Source organism: Rhodotorula toruloides, assembly GCF_000320785.1.
Source record: "Rhodotorula toruloides NP11 unplaced genomic scaffold Scaffold15, whole genome shotgun sequence".
Taxonomy (NCBI): Eukaryota; Fungi; Basidiomycota; class Microbotryomycetes; order Sporidiobolales; family Sporidiobolaceae; genus Rhodotorula; species Rhodotorula toruloides.
In genome coordinates, this window is record NW_015622975.1 from 93,389 (window position 1) to 114,970 (window position 21,582).

The 21,582-nt window shown below is 61.8% G+C and overlaps 10 protein-coding genes across 10 annotated transcripts; 5 read left to right on the forward strand and 5 right to left on the reverse strand.

Moving 5' to 3' along the window:
• Window positions 1-83: 83 nt before the first annotated feature.
• Window positions 84-1,128, forward strand: RHTO_01777 (ribonuclease III; the record flags this gene model as incomplete). Its single annotated transcript, XM_016415456.1, has 3 exons — window positions 84-389; window positions 442-778; window positions 836-1,128. 3 exons carry the CDS (start codon window positions 84-86, stop codon window positions 1,126-1,128), a joined length of 936 nt encoding a protein of 311 aa, XP_016272430.1.
• Window positions 1,129-1,243: 115 nt separating this feature from the next.
• On the reverse strand, window positions 1,244-3,899 carry RHTO_01778 (5-coumarate-CoA ligase; the record flags this gene model as incomplete). Its single annotated transcript, XM_016415457.1, has 9 exons — window positions 1,244-1,293; window positions 1,449-1,628; window positions 1,678-1,950; window positions 2,116-2,296; window positions 2,433-2,492; window positions 2,628-3,041; window positions 3,122-3,264; window positions 3,323-3,442; window positions 3,500-3,899. 9 exons carry the CDS (start codon window positions 3,897-3,899, stop codon window positions 1,244-1,246), a joined length of 1,821 nt encoding a protein of 606 aa, XP_016272431.1.
• A 120-nt stretch (window positions 3,900-4,019) lies between these two features.
• RHTO_01779 (uncharacterized protein) lies at window positions 4,020-5,488 on the reverse strand (the record flags this gene model as incomplete). The annotated part of the gene is made up of 2 exons (XM_016415458.1): window positions 4,020-5,017; window positions 5,074-5,488. 2 exons carry the CDS (start codon window positions 5,486-5,488, stop codon window positions 4,020-4,022), a joined length of 1,413 nt encoding a protein of 470 aa, XP_016272432.1.
• A 456-nt stretch (window positions 5,489-5,944) lies between these two features.
• RHTO_01780 (uncharacterized protein) lies at window positions 5,945-8,167 on the forward strand (the record flags this gene model as incomplete). Its single annotated transcript, XM_016415459.1, has 8 exons — window positions 5,945-6,109; window positions 6,168-6,393; window positions 6,457-6,665; window positions 6,718-6,823; window positions 6,878-6,965; window positions 7,022-7,142; window positions 7,200-7,289; window positions 7,346-8,167. 8 exons carry the CDS (start codon window positions 5,945-5,947, stop codon window positions 8,165-8,167), a joined length of 1,827 nt encoding a protein of 608 aa, XP_016272433.1.
• Window positions 8,168-8,561: 394 nt separating this feature from the next.
• RHTO_01781 (cell division control protein Cdc54) lies at window positions 8,562-12,417 on the forward strand (the record flags this gene model as incomplete). The annotated part of the gene is made up of 11 exons (XM_016415460.1): window positions 8,562-8,712; window positions 8,779-8,956; window positions 9,022-9,439; window positions 9,504-10,029; window positions 10,095-10,166; window positions 10,225-11,024; window positions 11,102-11,217; window positions 11,275-11,368; window positions 11,430-11,705; window positions 11,764-11,991; window positions 12,052-12,417. 11 exons carry the CDS (start codon window positions 8,562-8,564, stop codon window positions 12,415-12,417), a joined length of 3,225 nt encoding a protein of 1,074 aa, XP_016272434.1.
• Window positions 12,418-12,564: 147 nt separating this feature from the next.
• Window positions 12,565-13,844, reverse strand: RHTO_01782 (bis(5'-nucleosyl)-tetraphosphatase; the record flags this gene model as incomplete). Its single annotated transcript, XM_016415461.1, has 5 exons — window positions 12,565-13,097; window positions 13,158-13,195; window positions 13,281-13,428; window positions 13,486-13,622; window positions 13,678-13,844. The coding sequence occupies 5 exons, from the start codon at window positions 13,842-13,844 to the stop codon at window positions 12,565-12,567; spliced, it is 1,023 nt and encodes a 340-aa protein (XP_016272435.1).
• A 746-nt stretch (window positions 13,845-14,590) lies between these two features.
• On the forward strand, window positions 14,591-15,892 carry RHTO_01783 (uncharacterized protein; the record flags this gene model as incomplete). Its single annotated transcript, XM_016415462.1, has 1 exon — window positions 14,591-15,892. The coding sequence occupies one exon, from the start codon at window positions 14,591-14,593 to the stop codon at window positions 15,890-15,892; it is 1,302 nt and encodes a 433-aa protein (XP_016272436.1).
• A 258-nt stretch (window positions 15,893-16,150) lies between these two features.
• RHTO_01784 (3-hydroxyisobutyrate dehydrogenase) lies at window positions 16,151-17,663 on the forward strand (the record flags this gene model as incomplete). Its single annotated transcript, XM_016415463.1, has 8 exons — window positions 16,151-16,218; window positions 16,280-16,777; window positions 16,839-16,913; window positions 16,969-16,989; window positions 17,054-17,086; window positions 17,146-17,215; window positions 17,274-17,391; window positions 17,470-17,663. The coding sequence occupies 8 exons, from the start codon at window positions 16,151-16,153 to the stop codon at window positions 17,661-17,663; spliced, it is 1,077 nt and encodes a 358-aa protein (XP_016272437.1).
• Window positions 17,664-17,924: 261 nt separating this feature from the next.
• On the reverse strand, window positions 17,925-19,654 carry RHTO_01785 (cellulose-binding GDSL lipase/acylhydrolase, carbohydrate Esterase Family 16 protein; the record flags this gene model as incomplete). Its single annotated transcript, XM_016415464.1, has 8 exons — window positions 17,925-18,224; window positions 18,327-18,612; window positions 18,671-18,812; window positions 18,876-19,172; window positions 19,237-19,255; window positions 19,316-19,380; window positions 19,440-19,453; window positions 19,515-19,654. The coding sequence occupies 8 exons, from the start codon at window positions 19,652-19,654 to the stop codon at window positions 17,925-17,927; spliced, it is 1,263 nt and encodes a 420-aa protein (XP_016272438.1).
• Window positions 19,655-20,124: 470 nt separating this feature from the next.
• RHTO_01786 (FAD dependent oxidoreductase) lies at window positions 20,125-21,557 on the reverse strand (the record flags this gene model as incomplete). Its single annotated transcript, XM_016415465.1, has 4 exons — window positions 20,125-20,207; window positions 20,268-20,552; window positions 20,671-21,302; window positions 21,373-21,557. 4 exons carry the CDS (start codon window positions 21,555-21,557, stop codon window positions 20,125-20,127), a joined length of 1,185 nt encoding a protein of 394 aa, XP_016272439.1.
• Window positions 21,558-21,582: the final 25 nt, after the last annotated feature.

Genomic DNA, 21,582 nt, shown 5'->3' on the forward strand with positions numbered 1-21,582 from the left:
CCCTTCTCTCCTTTCTCCTCTTCTCACCTCTCGCCCGCTTACATCGCTTCGCTCGCCTTGCGCTTGCTTCGCACGCTCGCTCAATGTCACTCAGGCTCCTTCACCGCTGCGAAGACCCGCCGCCCGCTCACTGGGACCCGCCCGTCCTCGCCTTCCGCCGCGACCGTCTCCCTACGCTCCCCGCCGTCGATGATCAGAAACTCTTCGCGCACGCCCTGCGGCACAAGTCGAGCATTCCAGAGTCTAACGACCCCGGCCCGGTTGTCCGCGAAGCCGCTGATCTGCGTAGCAACCGCCGTCTCGAATGGGAGGGCGATACGGTCTTGTGCTGGTTCGCCAGCGTCGAATTGGCTCGCCAGTTCCCGACTGCGGCATCAGGAGACCTCAGCGTGGGTCGCGTACGCACTACGTCCCGCTCGAAGCTCACCGGACTTTGCGCAGGCTTTGCGATGCCTCGTCGTCTCGCACCGGACTCTCTCGCACCTCGCCTGGGCATACGGTTTTGGCCGAGTACTCGAGCACAATCCCAACGACGCACCGCACCGCCTCGCCGTCACGCACCAGAAGATCCTCGCCGACAGCCTCGAGGCGTACCTCGCTGCTGCTTGTCACTTTCCGCTCAGCGAAGCCAAGTTGCGCAGCGTCGAGGCCTTCTTTCGCGATTTGCTCAGCCCACAGTGCGCGGTTGGACTCGTTGAAGCGGCGGCTGAGATCCGTGAGCGACGCTTGCGGACAGCCAACTTCGTTCCGCTCCTTTCGCCCACCGAGCCTACACCAGGTGCGTTTTCCGTCCGATGCAACCCTTGCAGCTGTACGACACATCTTGCTTAAATAGTCTCTGCCGCTCAAACAGACCGATCGACCACCACGCTTCGCAGCAGCTCCCTCCCCTCGCCTCCTTTCTTCGAAACCGCATCCGGGATCGGCTGGCTCGAGACTCAGCTAGGCGGCAGATGGGCAATCTGGCTCCAGATCGAGGGAGAGACGCTCGTCACGGCTGAAGGAACAAAGCGGCAAGAGGCGAGACAGCGGGTAGTCGGACTCGTGCTTACTCGGCTGTGGAAGGATCCGCAGGGGCGGGCGGTCCTCCGTAACGCGCTGCGAGCGGATGGCGGCGAGGAGCAATAAATACAGTCGCTTTGTAAGCCGTCTCCAGATCTCGCCAGCAGAGAGCTTCAACCGAGAACGAGCGGCGGAAGTCCCGAGCAATGCCGATACAACCGCTTGTTTTGAGCATACAATCCTACAGCTTCGCCGACCTCGACTTGACCGTCCGGGCGTGACGAGCGCGCACTGCGCGAGAGGAGGAGTGAAAGAGCGGATGTCAGCGTTTGCTCGAAGGGTGTCCGCCCAGCCGCCGCCTTCGTTTGTGCAAGTACCGATACGTCGCAGCACATTGCCAAATTCGTTCTAGGGACTTGAAGACGCGCACAAGAGAAGGAACGCACAATCCTTGCGGAGCAGCTTGCCGCTCGGGTTCTTCGGAATAGCGTCGATGAACTCGACCTCGGCGAGCGCCTTGTACTTGATCTTGTGATCCGTCACCCACTTCTTGATGCTCGAAACGATCTTGTCCTCGCCTTCGGACTTGAGGCGCGATTGGGCGGCGGGCGTGAGGGTGATGTAGGCTGCGCGCGGTCGAGTCAGTCAGACCCTCAACTGTCGAAGCTGTGCGACTAGCGAGAGGAAGGGAGCGAGACTCGCCCTTCGGCGCCTCGCCGCGCTTCTCGTCCGGGATCCCAATCACACAGCAGTCCTGCACGTCCTCATGTCCAAGCAAGTGTCCCTCCAGCTCCGCCGGGGCAACCTGGAAGCCCGAGACCTTGATGAGCTCCTTGATGCGGTCGACGATGACGAGCAGGCCGTCCTTGGTGATGTAGCCTTCGTCGCCGGTGTGGACAAAGCCTTCCGAATCAAGGGTTTCGCGAGTTGCCTTCTCGTTGTCGAGGTCTGAGCGGCGGGCGATACGGAAGGTGTGGACAATGCGCAAGTCGCGAGTTGAAGCGGCAGGGACGGGCGAAAGAAAGGATGCGGAGCAGGGAAGAGGCGAAGTTAGGAAGGTCAGGTCGCTCTCCTTCGCCCTCTCCACCGCGCAACGAGGGAGATTAAACGCACATCCAAGCATGTTCGAAGGTCCACGCGACCACAGCTCGCCAATCTCACCAGGCGGGAGCGCCTTGCCCTCGGGCGAGACGATTTTCGCCTCGATGTTCGGGACGAGCATCCCTGCTGACTCGCCGGGGAAGCCGCCGGGCATGCTGGCGTCGAGGAGCGATATGATGGTCGAGGTTTCCGTCTGTAATAACGAAAAGGCGGGCGAAGGGGAGGGGAGTAGAGGAAGGAACGGCGGAGGGGATGGGAGAGAGGCGGGAGGTGGTGAAAAGAGATTAGCAAAGTGCCAGTCGTTCAGTACCTCGTTGACCCTAACATACCATGCCGTAGCCCTGTCCGACGCCGACGTGCGGATACTTGGCACGGAAGGCGGCGACCATCTGTGTGAAAGGGACGCGAGGACGAGTTTGAAGACAAGGCGGGAAAGGGCGTCAGCGTCGACCACAACGCATGCACGAGTGCGCACAGGGTCCCATACGCCGAGTACACGCGTGGTGAAGAGCCGGAGGACGCACCTCATTCGTGAGCGGCGCGGCGCCGGTCATCGCCAACCTCACGCTCGACAAGTCGTAGTCCTTAACCATATCTTGTTTGACGAGCATGATGAGTTGAGGCGGGACGAGGAAGAGCGTCGTGATGCGATGGTCCTGAATGGCTTGGAGGAACTGGCGGAAGTCGAAGCGCGGCATGACGACGATCGGTGCCGCCTGGTACAGCGAGCCGTGCAGTATGACGACCAAACCGTAAATGTGATAGAAAGGCAGACATGCCATCACAACGTCGCCCTTCTTCTCCTTCGGGTCGTAGGGCTGGAGCGGGAAGGTCTGCTGCCAGTGCGACGAAGCTTGGAGGACATTGGTGATGACGGCATAGTGAGGGATCCTGACGGCTTTCGGCAAGCCTGTCGTACCGGAGCTGAACGAGAGGAGCTGTTGCGGAGCGGAGAATGAAAGCGAGGAGGCAAAGATGTCAGCAGGTTCCACCGCGTCCTCCCGGCGAGCTAACGCACCGCCAGCCTCGTCTTCATCTCTTCCTGCTTGAGCGTGACCTTCGGCGGTAGCGGTTCGTCGCGTGCCCCCTTGACGAGGTCATCGAGGGTAGGGAATCCGGCGGCGAGAGGCTTTGCGTTGACAGGCGGACTGAGCGCTTTCGCTATTGGTAGTCTGCGTCAGAGGCAGCTCCGATACAAGGCGAAGGAAGCGGCACGCACTAGGTGGCCGGATGAGGACGATCATCTCGCTCGAAACTCCGGACTTCTCGCATGCCTGGACGGTCGTTTCGAGCGCGTCGGGGTGGACAACGATCAGCTTGACAGGGTGTGGCTTGTCGACTGTGCATCGTCAAGGTCAGCCGCCACAATGAGCGGAAAAGACCGAGGGATACGAACCGGTGCGGATCTGGTGAGCGAGCTCGTCGGCCGTGTACGACGGGTTGGCGCACGACGCGACCGCTCCCGCTCTGAACGTCGCCCAGAGACATGGCCCGTAGTCCATATCGTTCGGCGAGAACACCAGCACGGTGTCGTGTTCCTTCAAGCCGCGAGCTGCGAAAGCGCGAGCGAGGTCGAGCGTCCGCTCCTTCGCCTGCTCGAACGTGTACGAGCGCGGCGAGTGAGCATCGAGAATCCACGGCCGCCCACGAGGGTCAGGTCGCTTGAAGGCTTTGGGGTCACGCGAGAAGGGCGTCTCGAGATCGAAGAGGAAGTCGAAGATGGTGAGGGCGCGGTCGGGCAGCGTAGTCGTGCCAAACTTGCTCGTGTACAAGCCAGTCTGAGCGTCGTAGGGCATCGTAGCGCGGGCGGGTGTCGAGAGAAGGAAGAAGAGGAGCGGGGCGCCGGAGAGTGGGGCGTGCCGAGCGAAGAAAGGGGGGGCGACGAGAGTGAGGAATGCCCGTCTGTCCAGTGCAGTCTACCCTCGCCACGTTCCCGCCTTCTTCTCCCGCACGTACTGCCAAAAGTCCTCGCACACCATCGAGTCGGACGCTTTTGGATTCCAGTTGTGCCAGACGACGTCGATCTTGTGGGCGGCGGCAAAGTCGAGGACCTGGCGGACTCGACGTCGCGTACGAGGCGACGGGCGGTACGTGGACCGTTCGTAGGAGCGATGCGGACGCAGCCAGTTCTCGCGACCGGTGAGGCCCACTTCGTCCGGATCGGCGGTGTAACGCACCTCCTCCTCCGTCTCTTCGCCCGAGCCGCTGTAGTTCGCCTCCTCCTCGTCGTCCTCGTCCTCGTCCTCGTCCTCCCATGCCTCGTCGCCGTCGTCGGCTACAGGTTCCGGCTCCTGTGCGAGGTCCGGCCGTTCGTGGGACGGCTCCTCCTTCGCTTGCACCGCGACCACCTCACCTCCCTCCATCTCGTCGTCGCCAGGACCCAGTCGCAGCGGCAGCGGCAGCGAGATCGAGCGAAGGTGCCGGCTGATGGCCGTTTCACCGGCCTGCAAGCCACGCAGAAGGTTGGTGAGGGCGCGGTACGGCTTGATGTTCTGACGATACGGAATCGTCGAGGACCACAGCAAGAGGATGTGCTGTAAGGCGCGTGTGTCCAGGGGTGGAAGATCGCCAGTTGTGTAGAATTGGACGGCGAGGTCTCTGAGCTGGAAGTCGGGCTTGAACATGTATGGCAGGCGTGGGAGGTTCGAGTCGGGACTGAGTTGCAGCATGTCGAGCCGATTGAGGGAGGACGAGGCAAAGATCGGGAGGAAGGTCTCGTTAAAGTATGCCTCGGGATCGTACAGCGCGCCGAGATGCACCGCACGAAGGTTAGGTGTAACGTCCGGCTCCAAGACGGCCTTTATGTCTTGCTTCGAGACGTAGATGCCCACGAAGGCGAGTTGGACGAGGTTGCGAAAGGGTTGAGGCGGCGAGCAAGAGAGGCGGACGGCCGTCATGGTCAACGAGCTGAGGTCTGCGGACAAGCCGATGTTAGATAGTTCTCCGCCTAAACAAGCTTGACGTACGTACTGGAGAGCACCGCAAAGTCTGCCCAGCGAGTACTCGGATATCTATGAGCGGAGTGTGCGCCAGACATCCACAGCCTGCGCAGCTCGACCAGGCTCCTCACGACCTTGCGCACCGTATCGTAGCCGCTCTGTTCGATCCACATCTCGGAAGAAGGCATCTTGTAGGTCTGGACGAGCAGCGGGAGTTCCGGGTTCGCGTGAAGCGCTGAGGAGAACTTGTAGACGGTGGTATGCCTTCGCAAGACAACCGCCTGGTACAAAAGAGGCTGTGCGACTGCTTTGAGCGCCTTCGACGCCAGACAGCAGCAGTACAGCGTCCTTCGAGTCGCATCTTGGCGGTCGTCGGGATTGAGAGAGCAGGGACCAAGGGCGACGAGGATCTGGCGGACGAGCTCGATGGGGAGGTTGGTGGGCATGATTGGCGGATCTGGCAGCGTTCACAGGTGCACTTGAGCGATGTTAGCGGGAGCAGGTGTAGGCGGGATCGCCTCTCGACCTCGTCCACCTCACGCTGGCTCGCGAAAACCAGCTTGTTGGTGCTTCAATGGGCCTCAAGAATCCGTGCAGTTTGACCAGCCCGCCTCACGACGCTTCCACTCCCTCCCCGTCCCCCTCCTCGTCTTCATCAGTTTCAACATTTCCCGCTCCCAGCAAGCGCCGGATGCGCTCTTTCAGTGGCTTATAAGGCTTGAGCACGTTCAGAAAAATACGCCCGGCTTCAGCCAGCGATAAGGAACTTCCGTTGGAAGGGTACGCTCCGGAGGGTCCGCGGAGTCTCGCTATCTTTCGCTTCAGCCCTCTCTCCTTCCTTCCCCACCTTGCTGCTGCTTGTCTCCCTTGTCTCGACGGCTTGGTCGCTCGCTACGGCGCCCATGACCTCCCGAGACGACTATGCGAGCCTCGCGCTCTCGTCCATCTCCTGGTTCACGCCCGCGAACAAGCATGTCTTCCCCGAGTTGTGCAAGGGCAAGTTCACCGACGTCGACTTGTACTGCGCGACGGGGACGAGCGACTTGTGCTGCGGCCTTTGCCCGAACGTAAGGCCACCCCCTTTCCTCGACGACGTAGAGTTGCTGAATACCTTCCGTCGCGCAGACATGGGTTTCAGGACTCGGCCAATCCGTCTGGGCCATCATCAGCTACGGCATCGCCAGTCTCGCCTACATCCTCGCACCAGGCGAAGTCTGGGGCCTCGCAGTCATGCAGGTCATGCTCGCGAACGCCTTCATCTTCGCTGGGTTAATCCGCGTGTGGGCGGGCGCGTCGGACGGAGGGATGGCGAAGTGGCAGGTTCAGTTTCTGTGGCCGCAGGCTCTCGCATGTACGCGCCTTTCCTTTCCTCGTCCTCGCAGAAGCAGCCGCCTGACCCCTTCCTCGCACAAAGTCATCTTCATCATGGCTCCCGCAATCCTCACACCTCAATGGGCGCGCCTCGGTCGCTCCCAACTCGACATGGAGAAGATGCTCATCCGTCTCACAGGCGACGCACGCCGAGTAACCCGCGCCCAGCTGAGAGAAGCAGAAGTCAGGCTCGTCAAGAGGCAGCACCAGACTTGGAGTTGGTGTGTGTTGACGTTTTGGTTTGTGAATATGGTGCGTACCGAGTTTGTCGTGCGAAGGAAAGGCCGCCAACGCTGCGAGGCAGGTCTTCTGGACTGTCGGATTCGTCTGGGCTTCTCGTGCCGACATCGACTATGCCCAATCGAACTGCGACGACGTCGTCCAGCCAACTCTCACGCCCGTCATCGCCAGTGCGTCCTTCCCCCGTCCTTCCCACCGGTCTCGCTAACGTGCTCGCGTAACAGCCTGCATCCTCGGCGTGATCGCCTGGCTGATGGTTTTCTTCGACGCCTGGATCTTCCTCGGGAAGAACAAGATCGGCGGTAGCGACTAGTGCGTCCCATCCCTCCGCACATCTCTGGCCCGCTGACGAGTGTGTGCGTGGGCAGCCTCATCGACGTCTGGGACCGACACTTCGGGAAGACCGGCGTGCAGCGGACGTGGAAGGAGCACCGCAGGCTCGAGAGGAAAGTCACGATTGGAGTGACGGTTGGGCTGTTCTTTCTCTGGGTGCGTCAGCTCCCGGCGCTCCTCCGCCAGCTCAACTGACGATTGGACGGCAAGCAGCTCATCTTGGACTGCTGGATGTACCTCGAGGGGATCAACAAGTTCCTCCTCAGCGGTTCGGACTTTGTCACCTTTGGCCAAGTCGAGCAGGTGCGTTCCCTTCCCCTCCCTCTCGCATCAACCATGCTGACAGACTCTGAGTGCAGTTCACCGCCCTGTTTCCCGACTTACTCGGCCTCTTCACCGCCCTCCAAGCCTACTTCTCAAGCCGCGACGAGCTCAACACCTGGCGTAAGGAGTCGACTTCAAGCGAGCACAACGGCGGACCCGGAGGGGAAGAGTCGAGCGATCAACCTCATCGCATGTCGCTTCCCCCCACCCCTTCGCGCACGTCGCTTCACCCGGCTCCCTCGCGACCGAGTAGCTTCAACTTCGATCCGGATGCGGCTATGGAGTTGGTGAGGCAGCGGCCTGCGTCCACGCACTCGAACTCGCACTCGCACTCTTCCTCGTCGGCCTCGGCACAGACGAAGGGCAAGAAACGCGCGTCGTCCATCTCGACTTTCGGGAGTAGGAGATTCGAGGAGATCTCGACGGATTCGGAGGACGCGTATGCGCCGGGACCAAGCACGCGGGTGACGGACCGGAAGAAGGAGGACTACGGCTCGTCGTCGCACGCCGCGCACTCGTCTCACTCGTCGTCGCACGACTCGCACCATTCCGACTCGGTACGCGAGTCTCGCCACGACAGCCACCACTCGCCTTTGCATCGCGCCCCCTCGACTTCGACCTCGCAGTACGACTCCCTCCTCGACCTCTACGACCGCTCCCGTCCCTCAACTCGGCAGTCCTCTTCCCACGGCCATAACGAGGGCGAGGGCGCCAACCCGCGCGCGTCCTTCTCGTCGTTCAAGAACAGGTACCTCGACACTGACCCGGAGGAGTTCCATGAGAGGGTTGTGAGGCAGCAGAGTCTTGGACGGGGTGCGAGGGGTGAGAGTCGCAGAAGAAGGAGGGAGAGGGAGTAGGTGCGGGGTCTGTGGTGCGCAGTGGGAGAGTGAAGGAGGAGGAGAAGGGGTTGGGAAGGTCGAGGGTGAGGAGGGTCGCATCGCTTCGTGCGGCGGTGGCACGACTGGGTGGTCTCGTAGCTGCGTCCTAGCAATGCTACAAGCTCCCGAACGTCCTCACAGGGCGCAGGGAGAAGAGAAGGGCGAGAGAGCGAGGACAGGGGCTTGATCAGCTTGCGTCGCGACTGAACGCGCTCGCCCGACGCGTCCTCCCTCCCTCTCCATCTCTCCCTCTCCCTCGAAGGGCTCTCTGCAGGGCTTTCACAGTCGCTAGCGCACTCTAGTAATCCTCAGAAAGCCCCGTCACCCACCCGCACCACTCCCACGCTTTCCCGCCTCGCCTCGTCCACCCACCATGGCGGACCCGATGCAAGTCGACAACCAACCCCAGGGCGCTCAGCCGCGCTCGACGAGCCCTCTAGCATTCCCCTCGAGCGAGAGGGACGCGCAAGAGTCCCCGCGTAGGCCGGCGGGCATCGACCAGCTGCGCTCGTCTGGCACGGGCGGTGAGTCTGCTCCTCTTTCCCTCGACAAGCCGTCGCGACGAAAACTGACATGCGCCCATTACGCAGTCCGTTCGTCCTCGCCCCTTGCCTTCCCCTCTTCGTCTGCGTCGCGTCCCGCCGCATCGAACAACCGCCCTCTCTTCGCTCCCTCAGGTCTCTCCTCCGATGCAGGTCTCGGAAGTGGAGCGGCTGGCAGTGCAGGAGCACGTGGTGGACGCGACGACTCTCCTCTCTTCTTTCCTGGGTGCGTCTCCGCTCTGTCCACCTCACCGATCTTGACCTGACCTGACCTTCTGCCCGACTCGCCAGATCCGACTTCGGCTCCCCAACCCCTCGCCGCAACCACCGCGGAGACATTCACTCCGCCGCTCCTCCGACGCCCTCGAACCGCTCGAGCGCGAGGCGTGCGGCAGCCGGAGCGAACGGCGGGATGCCCCCTTCGACCGCTGGCGCAGGATCCGAACTCGGATTCCCCTCTTCATCCGCTGCTTCCCGTTCTTCTCGTCGTCGCGCCAACGGCGGAGGTGGCGGCGGCGGAGACGGTCCATCTTCGAACGCGGGCGGGATGACGGACGGCGAAGACGAGGACGAGGACGACGATGGACTCGTGACGGTGCTTTGGGGAACGACGGTCACGATTGGAGCGTCGATGAAGGCTTTCGAGTGGTTTCTAAAAGACTTCACGTGCGGTGATAGGCAGGGTTTCGACCCGTGGAGGCTCGAGCAGGTGCGTCTTTCGCTTCTGAGCACAGCTGTCGCTCTCTCTTCTGACGATCACACGACGGTCGCAGGCCCGCAAGAAGCGCACTGAGCTCGAGACCAAGATGAGCGAGGCTCACCTGCGCGGCGAGCTCGACACGGTCGCCATGCTCCGAGGCCAACTCGCGAAAGTCCCCCTCGACTCAGACATCGAATTTGCCTACGCCAAAGAACCTCCTCACAAGAAGCTCTACCAATCCTACCTTGAGCGCATGCGCGACACGGGCCAAACGAACCTCAACCTCGATGTCGTCGACCTCCTCGCTTTCTGCTGGCGCGAGACGCAGGCGCGCGAGGGAGGCGCACGGACGCGCGAAGACCGCGAGTATGCGCAACTGTATCGCAACTTCCTCCTCTACCCGCAAGAGTTGGTCCCGATCCTGGATCAGCAGCTCAAGGACTCGGCGCTCGAGTGGGCTTGTGCAGAGGAGAACTTGGGCGAGGGACCGATGAGGTTGGAGAATGAGCAGCGCGCGAGGGAGATGCATGGTGCGGTGTTCAAGGTGCGCCCGTACGCGGGCGAGAACAAGGTCAACATGCGCGACCTCAACCCGCAAGGTGCGTCCTGCGGGACTCGAGCTTCTTCAGTGTCAAGCGGGGACTGACCGCTTCGTTGTGAGCAGACATCGACAAGATCGTTTGCATCAAGGGTCTCGTCATTCGCGCGACGCCCATCATCCCCGATATGAAGCTGGGTGAGTCGTGCCGTTCCGCCGCTGACAGGACTCGTCGACTGACCCGCTCGCACCGCAGCCTTCTTCCGCTGCAACGCCTGCTCGCACACCGTCACCGTCGAGATCGACCGCGGCAAGATCGCCGAGCCCGACCGGTGCCCTCGCGACGTCTGCAACGTCCAGGGCTCGATGCTCCTCGTGCACAACCGTTGCGAGTTCGCCGACCGCCAGATCGTCCGTCTGCAAGAGACGCCCGACTCGGTGCCGGATGGCCAGACGCCGCACACCGTCTCGCTTGGACTGTACGACGAGCTCGTCGATACTGTCAAGCCCGGTGACCGCGTTACGGTGACCGGTATTTTCCGCTCCGTTCCGGTCCGCCTCAACCCCCGCCAGCGCGTCATCAAGAGTCTGTTCAAGACGTATATCGACGTCTTGCATGTCAAGAAGACGGACAAGCGGCGTATGGGCGTCGATGGATCGACTCGTTCGGCCGACGACAGGCGCGGAGTTGTTGGCGTCGGCATGGAGGACGAGACTGAGCGTCCTGGGCTGTTGCGCGACGACGACGACGAGGACGACTTGTACGGCGACGACGCGCAGAACGAAGACGAACGTCGCGCCTCGACTCACGCGCGGATCAAGGAGAAACTCGTCGAGATCTCGCGCCGACCGGATATCTACGACTACCTTGCGAGGAGTCTGGCGCCGAGTATCTACGAGATGGACGACGTCAAGAAGGGGATTCTCTTGCAGCTCTTTGGAGGGACGAACAAGAGTATCGCCAAGGGTGGAGGAGCGGGAGGGCCGAGGTACCGCGGCGACATCAACGTTTTGCTCGTTGGTGACCCCGGTACGAGTAAGAGTCAGATCTTGCAGGTGCGTCGCAGGACTCGGTCGCCAGCTTCTGTTGGTGAGCGCGAGGCTGACGTACACTGGCCCCTTCTTCCGCACAGTACGTCCACAAGATCGCGCCTCGCGGCGTTTACACCTCGGGCAAGGGTTCGTCCGCTGTCGGCTTAACGGCGTACGTGACCCGCGACCCCGACTCGAAGCAACTCGTCCTCGAATCGTGCGTTAAGCTTGCCAGTTCGCTTTCCCAGGGCCAAGCTGAGTCGGTGACCCACAGAGGCGCTCTCGTCCTCTCTGACGGCGGTGTGTGCTGCATCGACGAGTTTGACAAGATGTCGGACGCGACGAGGAGTGTTTTGCACGAGGTCATGGTTCGTTCCCTCCGCTCCTTTCGCTGCGACCCTCGCTGACACGCTGCCTTCGCGCTCGCAGGAGCAACAAACCGTCTCGATCGCCAAGGCGGGCATCATCACGACCCTCAACGCACGCACGTCCATCCTCGCTGCCGCCAACCCCGTCGGCTCGAAGTACAACCTCAAGTGGCCCATCACGCGCAACATCGACCTCCCGCCAACGCTCATCTCGCGTTTCGACCTCCTCTACCTCGTCCTGGACAAGATTGACGAGCGGAGCGATAGGCAGCTCGCCAAGTTCCTTGTTGGCTTGTACCTCGAGGACAAGCCGCAGACTGCTGGTACCGACATCATGGTGCGCGAGGTTTTCTTCCTCACACTTTCTCTCGCTGACGGCTATCTGGCGGTTGCAGAACATCGAGGACCTCACGGCCTACATCTCCTGGGCGCGCAACCATATCCACCCCGAGCTGACGCCCGAAGCGTCGAACGCGCTGGTCCAAGCATACGTCGAGATGCGCAATGCTGGCGCCGACGCGCGCAGCAACGACCGCAGGATCACGGCGACGACGAGGCAGCTCGAGAGTATGATTCGGCTCAGCGAGGCGCATGCGAGGATGCGTTACTCGGAGAAGGTCGAGGTGCGTTGCGTCCCTCTCCCTGCTTATGGCTGGCTCGCTGACGCTCGCTCCCATACGCAGGTCGAAGACGTGACCGAAGCGAACCGCTTGATCCGCGAAGCGCTCAAGGAGTCGGCTACGGACCCCCTCACCGGCCTGATCGACCTCGACCTCCTCGGCGGCCAGTCCACGCACCAGCGCAAGCTGCGCGGCGACCTGCGTCGCGAACTCGTCGTCCTCCTCTCTACGCCGACCGCCTCGTCCAAGGGCCTCAAGTACGCCGATTTGGTCCGCCAGCTCGAGGCACAGAGTAGCGTCTCGATTGATGCGCAGGAGCTGAGCGAGGTGATCAAGAGCTTGGAGAGTGAGGGCAGTGTGCGGGTGTCGGGCCAGGGGAACGCCAGGATCGTCAAGCTCATTGGCGGGGCGCAGCAGGTCGAGATGTGAGAAGGGGTGTCTTCGCTGAGTGTACCAGGGTTCTCGGGCTGTTTCGTCGCTGTTCTCGTAATGTATCCCACTTCGTGTTTCAATCTATCGGCGTGCATGTGTCTATGGCTCGTGCGAGAGAAGAAAGGGTCTATAGCAACTCGAGGCTCACTTCCCTCCCTCCCATTCATCATTCTCATACGCCGCATCCGTCAGCACCCTACTCAACCCCAGCCTCTTGACATCCTCCCAATCCTCCTCGCTCGCAGCATACCAAAGACCCAGATACAGCAAGCCATTCAACGAGATCGTGAACTCCTGTCCTTCCCTTCCCTCCCCGGTACGAGGGACGTTGACGAGTCGATCTGTCCGGGGAATGAGGTGGATGTGGCGGGATGTGAGGAGGAGATTGTACGATTCGCGTTTTTGGCCCGGTGGAGGAAGACGAGAGGAGTGAATGGTGGAGAGGAATGTTGAGCGTGTGTGGAGGAGGGATTGGTAGAGTTCGAAAAGGGTCGAAGAGGTGAGTGAGGAGTGAGAGGGGAGGGGGTGGTAGAATTGGACCCAGGGGAGGGGGAGGCGAGGGGCGAGAGTGGGTGAGGAGGTGGATGAGCGGGAGGAGGGGGGAGTGGGAGGGAGTGAGCAGGCGATCTGTTCCGGGCCTGGAGGGACAGAGTGCTGGAAGGGGCAGAACTGGATGTCTATGCGGGCAGAGGACGGTGAGCAGAGTTGAAGGGAAGAGACGAGAGCGTGAGGCTTACGGAGATGAGGCTGCGATGCACCGGCGAGAGGACCGCCGCTGTGAAGGCAAAGTCGATGTCAGCTTGCGAGAACGATAGCAGCAGCCTTCGCTTAGGAGCAGACTTGGGACCCGCCAGACTCACTTGAAGAAGATGACTGCCTCGCGGCCGCTATCCGCGTACGCCTTGACGATCCTCCAAGCCGCCCACAGATCGCTCTCGAGCAAGTCGCTCGTCTGAGGCCTAAACGAGTTGCCGTACGTCCCGAAGTGCGGGATCAACATGGCGTGTTCTGTGCAACAAAGGTCCAGGAGCCCCTCTCGACTGGCCGAGGGACGCGGCGACGCACCTGGCATGAGCGCGTGGAGGTTGTGCACGATCGAGTACGTCACGCCGCCTTCCTCCAGGTCGAGGACCTTTTCTCCCCTGCCGTAGTCGGGGCCTTCGAGAGGATCCTTGTCTCGCCGCTTGCTCAGATCGGGGGTCCTGCGAAGCGCCGAGTCAGCTTTGAAGGACAATCAGAATTAGCTGTTCGACTTACTTGGGCGGCACAGCTGGCTTATCTGCGAGTTGAGGGACGATATGGCCCCAATGTTCAAACACGTCCTGGACCGGCTCGCAGCTCGTCGAGGCGTACAAGTGGATGTATCCTGCCTCTTCCGACTCTGCGAACGAGCTGGCGACCCTGTCTGGGATGTGTGCGTCCATGGCGAGTGTGCGTGTGTGGACGCGATGAGAGGGGGTCGTAGAGCGGTGACGGCTGGACGGGGGCGAGCGGGGGTTGGACGAGCGTGTAGCAGGAGTCTAGCACAGTCTATCGAGCCACTCAAACCGCGCCCTCGTCGAGAGCGACGAGATGTCAACTTTCATCACCCAGCACCCCAAAACACCTGTTCTCGTTCACTCCCGCTCGCACCGTTCGCTGGGTTGTGCTGCTCGTTGCGACTGTGCAGCAAACTCGCAAAGGTCTCTGGAGCCAGTCGCCCAACTCGCACGCCGCCCGACGCTCTCCCCATCTCGCGAGCCAGCCTCCCTCACCTCGACCGCTCTCTCGCTCGACCACGGCACAGGGAGACCGAGGAGGACACGGTGTGACGACGAGACGGACAGGAGGTGCGTGTCAGTCCTTCCCCGGCCTCGTCACGACTCTCGCACCCCTTGCTGCGCTCCTCCCTCTGCCTCGTCCTCCTGGCATGCGAATCTCTTCCCGCCGTCACGGATCGACAGCAAACTGACTTGCTTCGCCTTCGCCCACGACGATCCTGCGACACAAACTATGCAGCTCTAGCTACGGCACGCCTGAGACTCGGCCTATCTCTCCACCTCGCCGACGCACACTCCTCTGTTCTGGACCGCGATCACGCTCTCCCCCTCCTCGCCTTTCGCACTTGAATCCCTCCTTCGCCCGCTCTCTACCTCTCGCCACTCCCAGCTACTCGTCCTCGAGACGTTAGATGGCAGATCCCGCCCCTCTCGATCCCTCCTCCTCCTCCCGCCCTCCCCTCATCCGCGGCTCTACCAACCCCCAACCCACCATGCACGCCTCTCCTCCCCTCCTCGACGCGTCCAACGACCTCTCACTCGCTCGGCCACGGTCTGCACAACCGGGACAGGCAGAGGCGGTGGTCAAGAAGGCGTTGAGTTCGGACGAGTTTGTCAGGAGGACCAAGAGGGGTGAGCAGGAGTTGGGGGACGAGGAGGGGGGTAAGAGGAGGTACGTCAGTGCTGGGGAGGGCGCGGCAAAGAAGGGCGATGAGAAGGCGGGAGAGTCGGGCCAGGCGCACCAGCAGCAGCAGAGGATCCCGACTTCGAGGCCGACCAGTCCCGTCACGCACCATCACGCGCGCTTTCCTCGCTCGGGTCTAAACAGCGCGAACTCGCGCTCGTCTAGCACGGGCACAAGTCAAGCAGGCTCGTCGTCGGGCGCGTCTTCCTCCGCCTCTTCCTCCCGCACTACCAAACCCCGATCGCGGTCTCGCCTACCCCTCGTCCTCCCTTCTCACGCTTCACACCTCTCCACGCCCTCCTCGACGCCCCTCCCAAGTCCATCAAGCGACACGCGTCCCCGCTCCTCACTCTTCCTCTCCCTCTCGCTCGGCCCGATTCCGCCTTGCGTCACTCCGACGGAGGTCGTCGCCTGTGGCGGCGAAGCGGGAGGGAGGGCGCTCGAGGCACAGGTCCAGGAGACGGATCATCAGATGCAGCATGCGTCGGCGCCGGAGAAGACGTTGCCCAGCCCGCTGGCGAGTCCGAGGAACCGCGTTCCCCTGGCCCTCACACCGACGCTCTCGGAGGACGACCGCGCCGAGCCGAGGCCGCAGCAGAGTCGGCGCCCGTCGTCTCTCGCGCCGATGTCGACTTCGCGCCCGCTCTCATCCCTCCAAGCACCCGAAGCGTCTCTCCCTTCGCCCGCCCTGTCCGGCTCGTCGTCGACCAACTCATTCACCTCGGCCGATTACACCGGTCTCGCGTGTCCCGTCCCTGTCCGCCCATCGCGCATGTCGCTCGCGATGCAGAAATCGGCTTCGACGGGCGCTGTTCCGGGTCGACGAAGGGCCTCGGGACGCTCGCCCGCATCGACGTCGCCTCCTCGCCATCACGAAGCAGAGGGCGACGAGTCGAAGCGTCCGCCCATCGCGACGTTTACCTCGTTCGAAGAGGCGTTCGGGTTGAGTGCCCCGCTGAGTCCGCCGCCTTCGCCTCCTCCGCGCGAACCGACTCCGCCGCCGGCTTCCAAGAGCTGGTGGCCTCTCTGAGCATAGCATCCCCTTTCGCATCCTTTCCATTGTCCATCGTCTCATTCAGGTTGTTGTTTCGTCCCCTCCGCCCGGCCTGTCCCGTTCGTTGCATTCCCGCATGATATGCCTCCCTCTGTGCCATCTCGCAATCGCAGTCGTCGTTCACCATTGAGCGTTCTGCGCACGAGTGAGTGTGAGCGGGAGTCCGTCGTCGCTGTCGGCAACACACGGTCGCGTCTTTGCTCTTCTCGCTCGCTCACACCGCTCTCGCCAACCATGCGCGCGACTGTATTGCTCCGGAACGCCTACAACAGGTCCAACACCGCAGCCTTCATCGGCCTCGGGTGCGCTCACTCGCTCACCCTCCTCGCTCCCCACCTCTCGGATACTGACCCGCACACACAGCGCCATGGGGCGCGGGATGGCCGCCAACCTGCTCGACAAGTCCTTCGCGGGCTCGCAAGGTGCATGGGGAGCCGAAGCTGCGCGCAAGGGCGAACGAGGGGCGTTCGTCGTCTACGATGCGTTCCCCTCGGCTCTCAACCAGTTCCTCTCGTCCCACACCAACGCTTTCGCAGGCCGCGACGTCCTCCCTGCTTCGAGTCCTGCGGGGGCGACGAGGCTCGCGAGTACGATCGTGACCATGTTGCCGAGTTCGAAGGAGGTGGAGGAGGTCTACCTTGGCGAGAATGGGATCAGGGAGGCGCTTGAAGGCATGAGCGACGAGAAGAGGAGGGAGACGCTGTTGATTGATTGTACGACGGGTGACAGGGAGGAGGCGATTCGGGTTGCGAAGGAGATGGAGAGTCTGGGCGTCAAGATGGTGGATGCGCCGGTTAGTGGAGGTGTTGTGGGCGCGGAGAAGGGCACGCTCAGCTTTATGGTCGGCGGGTCGGAAGAGGCGTGCGTTCGCTTCTCTTTCCACCGCTTCGGGCCGAGATGTTTACGACGTGCGCCGCAACAGCTTCGCCCAGGCGCAACCTTTCCTCCAGAAGATGGGCGCGCGGTACATCCACTGCGGCGCCTCAGGCAACGGATTGTGCGTCTGGCCCGACATCTTGCTCTCGCTGTGACTGACGAAGCTCGCGAGGCAGGGCTGTTAAGATCTGCAACAAGTTCGTCTCGTCTCCTCGCGTCCCCCGTCTGACCTTCCCAATCTTACGCCTCTTTACGCCGCAGTCTCTTGCTCGGCATCTCGATGATCGGCACTGCGTGAGTCCCCTGAGCTCCAACCCTCCAACGCAAGACTGACAGACTTCGCACGCTCGCAGCGAGGCCATGCTTCTCGGCAAATCGCTCGGCCTCTCCTCTGAGCTGCTCGCAACCGTAATCAACACCTCCGTTCGTCCCAACTCCTCCCCTTCGCACTCCCCAGACTGACCGGACGATGAGGGGACAGACCGGTCGCTGCTGGTCGAGCGAGACGAACAACCCTGCGCCTAAAGCGACTCCTACGATTCCAACGCCGGCAGATCGTGGCTACACGGGCGGGTTCTTGTCGAAGCTCATGTCCAAAGGTGGCGTCTCCCCTCCCCCTTCCCTCGAACAACCTTCTCACCCCTCGCCTAACCTTCGCAACCCTCGCTTTGGCACAGACCTCAACCTCGCCCTAACTTCCGCCTCACGCTCCGGTGTCCCCCTTCCCCTGGGCCAACTCTCCGGCACACTGTACCAGAAACTCTCGGCGCACGAGGAGTTTGCAGGAAGGGACTTTAGTGTCGTGTATCGGTATTTGGAGGAGGCTATGGAGGGCGGGTTTGGGGAGAAGAGCGGCAAGAAGGGGGAGTAGAGGTAGAGGAAGGGCGAGGAGAAAATGAATTCACCTTCGAGCTTCTTGGCGAGTCTGGTGGAGTTCTCGCTCGTCGCCCGGGGGGAAAGAGAAGAGAGCATCTATCGTAGCAGCGTGTAGGGAGAACTATGTACATCTACAAGAAGAGGGTAGGCAGAAGAATAAGGATAATGCGTCGTCTCTCCTCGCCTCTCGTCGCCTTGTCTCGTCCCCCTGCAATCATACCGCCTCGACTTCCTCCCTCATCTTGACCTTTCACCCTCACCGCACCATCACAGCCACTCCAGCCACTCCCAACGCAACGATCCAAACCTTCCTCCCCCCTCGCCCCCTCTCAGCACCCGACTTTGGCCGTCCCGTCCCTCCTCCCAAACCTATACTTCCATTTGCTCCTTCCGTAGCTGTAGCCGACGCGGTGGCGGTTGGAGAGGTGGTGGGTATTGAGAGAGAGCGGGAGGGGAAGGTGGTTGAGGAGAGGGAGGAGGAGGTTGGTGTGGGAGTGGGAGGGAGACTGGAGGGGGAGGACGTCGTTGGTGATGGTGAGGTGGAGGAGCTGAGAGACTGCGCGAGTGACGAGAGTCAGATCATGACCTGATACGCCTACCGCCGAATTCGCCGGAGAAAAGACGAGCGCGACGGCACGCAACGGAAGAGCCGACTCACCTCCGCAATCACATTCGCCAACAACCGATGCACAGCCCACGTCGGATGGTAGTTATTCCACCAGACATACTCTGACATTGGCCATGTGCACTGAGGGAGTGTGAGGTTGGGCATGCCTTGCACGACGGAGTAGTCTTCGCAGTAGGTCGTCGTGTCGACGAAGCCGTATGCGCGGGGAGAGGCGAGCAGGGCGCGGAAGAAGGGCTGGGTGTCGAAGACGAAGACGGAGGTGCCTGGGAAGAGAGAGGGGAGGGAGTTCGCGTAGGAGGCAATCTCGCCGTTGTACCTGGGCCAGAGTGACGGTCAGGGACATCGCAAGCGCCGTCTGCACAAAGTGAACGCACTGTCCGACCCAAGCTGCGAAGAGTGGAACCGCAGGCGGTACTGACTGGACGAGCGGGGTCTGGTCGGTCGGAGGGACACCGAGAACAAGGAAGTTACGAGCGCCGCCAGCGTATAGCGCAGCAAAGTTGCGATTCCACTGATCTGCCGAGTCAAGCGGGGAGCCGTGAGCAAGTGCAGCGGGGAAGCGAGAAGAAGGGGACTCACCGAAAATCGCAGGAATCAAGTCCGTCAAGTTCTGATTGTTCTGATACGCTCGGCCGATATCGTTGATGCCCATCCAAACTGCAAAGAGCGTTCTTGCAGGATCCCATCTCGCCTGGTTGGTCACAAGCGCCTGTCCGTTCGGCGCCGAAAAGTACTTCGAGAATGTAGCGGTCTGGGTGTTGAAGTCGTCGGAAGTGTCGTTGACGATGGCGTTGTCAGTCGTCGCGCCTGAGACGGCGAGGTCGTAGAGCGTGATGGGATGGGAGGAATTGAGGGTCGAGAGGTATTGAAGCCAGACTGCGGAGACTCGGCGGTCAGCTTCTGCGGCTGAGCGAGGGACTCAGGATGATATTCTGCTCACTGTAGCCTCCCGACACAGTCTGTGGGAAGAGAGCGGGAGATCAGCTTGGCAAACAGGGAAGAGACGGGACGGAACGTACGCCCTCCATGCCGGGGAAATTATTGACGCCCAATGCCGGGTTGTAGCCAGTCGCACTGTAAGAATCTGCGCGACAAAAGATCAGCCGATTTGTCCATTGCACAGAGCCTCGAGAATCAACCAACCTCCGAATGCGAATCTGCGCGATAAGCGCGACTCGTCAGCAAGTACGCCTGGCGAGAGGGCGTGAGCGCACGCACATAGTGTCAATGTCGTCTAGTACAATGCTCGGGGTTGCCTGCGCCCGCACGCCTCGGAAAGCGGAACATCCGATGAGGAGGAGAACGAGGGTGAGGAGGCGCGAGGACGCCGTCGTAGGCCCGCGCGATGATCTTGGCATGTCGCGAGGGGCAGTCTACAGAGGACGATACCGGTCGCTCGTCTGTACATGCGCTGATAGAGTTGCTGGAGTGCTGTGGGGGATGCTCTGAATGACGGAGGAGAGTTGGCGGGCGAAGGAGCGGTGGAAACGAGTCTAGGGACAGCAGAGCACGGCATAGACACGTAAGGAGCGATCGAGGGCTACAGCATGGCGGAAGGAGTGAAAGCTGTGAGCGATCGAGGAGGAAGAGGGGCAGCGTGAGGGCGGACAAGCTCGGCGGGCTTTGCAGCTTGATGACGGCAGCACAAGATGGCGGGGACGCTCACTTTCCCTGGAAAGAGTGCAGCGCCTTCCAGAGAAAGCGGGAGAGACGGAACCTACTTCCTCTTCGCATCAAACTTGTCCCTCTCTAAGCACCGAATGCGCGAGCGAGCGGAAGGGAGTTGCGAGGCGCTAGTCTATGTTACTGTTGTGGACCTCGAAGGGACCTACGGGCTAAGGTCGTCAATGTCGGCGCTCTTGACCTTTCCGTCGAGCAGAAGTTCCGCCATGACGTATCCCGTTCCCGGCCCTGCTCCGTGACGAGTCGTTAGCTGTGAGCAAAAGGCGAGCGTGGTCCGTCCTCACGCACCATTGCAGATCCCCCAGCACGAGTGACCCGACGCGACATACGCTCCCTGCGCAATCTCGCCAATGACCGGATCGCCCGACCCACCAGGCAAGTAGCAAGCCTGACGCCGCTCAACAGTCGCGCTGTACTGGCCGTTCTCCGTCGAGAGGTAGTCAGGAGCGAGGCGGGCGGCTTGCGAGATGAGGAGGTCAATGGCTGAGGATTCGGTCGAGACGGAGGAGGCGAGAGTAGGCAGGGCGGAGGAGTCTGTCGGGCCGCAGATGTAGCTGGTGCCGTCGGGACGGTCTGCGGGGGCGTCAGTGTCAGCGCATCAACCGAGTTGACTGACAACCGCATGCCAGCAATAATAGCACGAGTCTGCCAGCACAGCGATTTCAGCTCGGAAAAGCTGAGGCAGACTCACTGTACACCTCAGGCTCCGCATGCCGTCCACCGACCTCCTTAATCGACGTGAAGAGCGCCTGAGCAGGCAACTCCCGTCCCGGCGCCGTCTTCAACACGATCGAGTGCGCCCGACTGCCCTTGATCGCCTTCGCTCGGCCAGCCTGCTTGTCCAACCCGAGCTTGGAGAGGAGCTTGCCAGTCCAAGGACCTGCAGCGACGACCACATCCGTGACTGGCACGGTCGCGCGGTCCTGCGAGGAGTCGCGGGGCGAGACAGAGAGATCGTAGCCGCCGTCCGCCCGATCCTGCGCGCCCTCAACCGAGCCATACACGACCTTGACACCGAGCTTCTCCGCCTCCTCGACCATCGCGCGCGTGAACTGCTCCGGGTGCACCTGCGACGTCGTGTCCTGGCTTCCCAGCACATCTGACGCGGTCAATACGTCCTTGTTGAGCCAGGGGAAGAGCTCAGCGCCCTTGAGCTTTCTCGAGCGACTGCTAAGTTTGGCGGAAGAGGATGAGGAGGAGAGGTCGGCGGAAACGCTGAGGGTGTCCAGGCGCCGGTATCCCCATCGGTCTGCTCCGCCGTACTCCGCGGCAAGTTCAGAGTGTAGTCGGTAAGATAAGGCGGCGAGAGAAGCCGTCGACGGCCTATACCACGAAAGGTTTTGGATTTACGTCAGCGGAAGAGGGTGGCGACGAGGAAGTAAACGAGACGCACCCGTGCCAGTCCAACGCTAGTAGTCCTCCCGCCTTCCCAGACGCTCCAGCTGCCACAGACGAACCCTCGAACAGCGTGATGTCGACTGGCAACGACCGTTCGCGAGCGAGTCGAGCGGTCCAAAAGGCGGTGGAGCTGCCGATGATGCCGCCGCCGACGATGCCGATGTGTCTAGGGGAGCTCATGACTCGAGTACAAAGCGTTCCAGCC